This window comes from Pygoscelis adeliae, unplaced genomic scaffold (genome assembly GCF_000699105.1).
Source record: "Pygoscelis adeliae isolate BGI_AS28 unplaced genomic scaffold, ASM69910v1 Scaffold19, whole genome shotgun sequence".
NCBI lineage: Eukaryota > Metazoa > Chordata > Aves > Sphenisciformes > Spheniscidae > Pygoscelis > Pygoscelis adeliae.
Genome location: NW_008825533.1, coordinates 515,446 through 516,062, shown reverse-complemented (window position 1 = coordinate 516,062; position 617 = coordinate 515,446). Strand labels below are relative to the sequence as shown.

The following is a 617-nucleotide window of genomic DNA, read 5'->3' as shown; positions in this document are numbered from 1 at the left end:
GGAATACCGTAGTGATGAATTACATATAGAGATGCACTGAAGTAGTTTTGCCCAGGAGACAAGAGGGGCTGGGAATTCATCAAAGGGTAGCAAGAACAGTCTTCAACCAGAAGAGCCACGCTAAAGGCTAAGACTTAAGCCGAAGTTCATCGTTTGTCTCAAAGTTGAGATACTTAAGTTCACCTCATTAACTTGAAACGTCACTTAGCGTGTGCTATGTTTCTAGCAGGTAAGGCACTCGCCCTCCTCACTGAACCACCTCCTGGCAGGATCAGCAGGGAAAAAGGAGCCTGCGTTTTCCACGCACAGCTTTTCCTAAGTTTTTAACAAGCTGCCGCAGACAGGCAAAACACCCACGACTCAAGGCAAAGCTCACCATGGCATTTTTCTTCATTTCTTGCCTCTTCAGCCTCCTATCCTCCCGCCGCCTGTCCTTCTTCACGGCTACGGCTACCTCCCTCTCCAGCTCGGCGCCGTCCGCTTCAGGCGCCCCGCCGCCCCGCGAGCTCCGCTTCAGGTACGCCGCAAAGCCGTTGACGTCTTCGTTCGGGTAGTCCTTCTTCTTCTTGTTCTTCTTCCTCCTCCTCTTCTCCTGCTCCTTCTTCAGGGAGAGAGGG

The 617-nt window shown here is 52.2% G+C and overlaps 1 protein-coding gene across 1 annotated transcript in view; it reads right to left on the bottom strand.

The window, feature by feature from the left end:
- ZCCHC9 (zinc finger, CCHC domain containing 9) overlaps positions 1-610 on the bottom strand; it is a gene marked incomplete at its 5' end in the record, with an annotated part of 7,172 nt that extends 6,562 nt beyond the window's left edge. The window contains one exon of the mRNA XM_009331785.1: positions 377-610. Within this exon, the coding sequence (XP_009330060.1) occupies positions 377-610 (234 nt within the window). The remainder of the gene's footprint in view (positions 1-376) is intronic.
- Between the last annotated feature and the right edge of the window lie 7 nt (positions 611-617).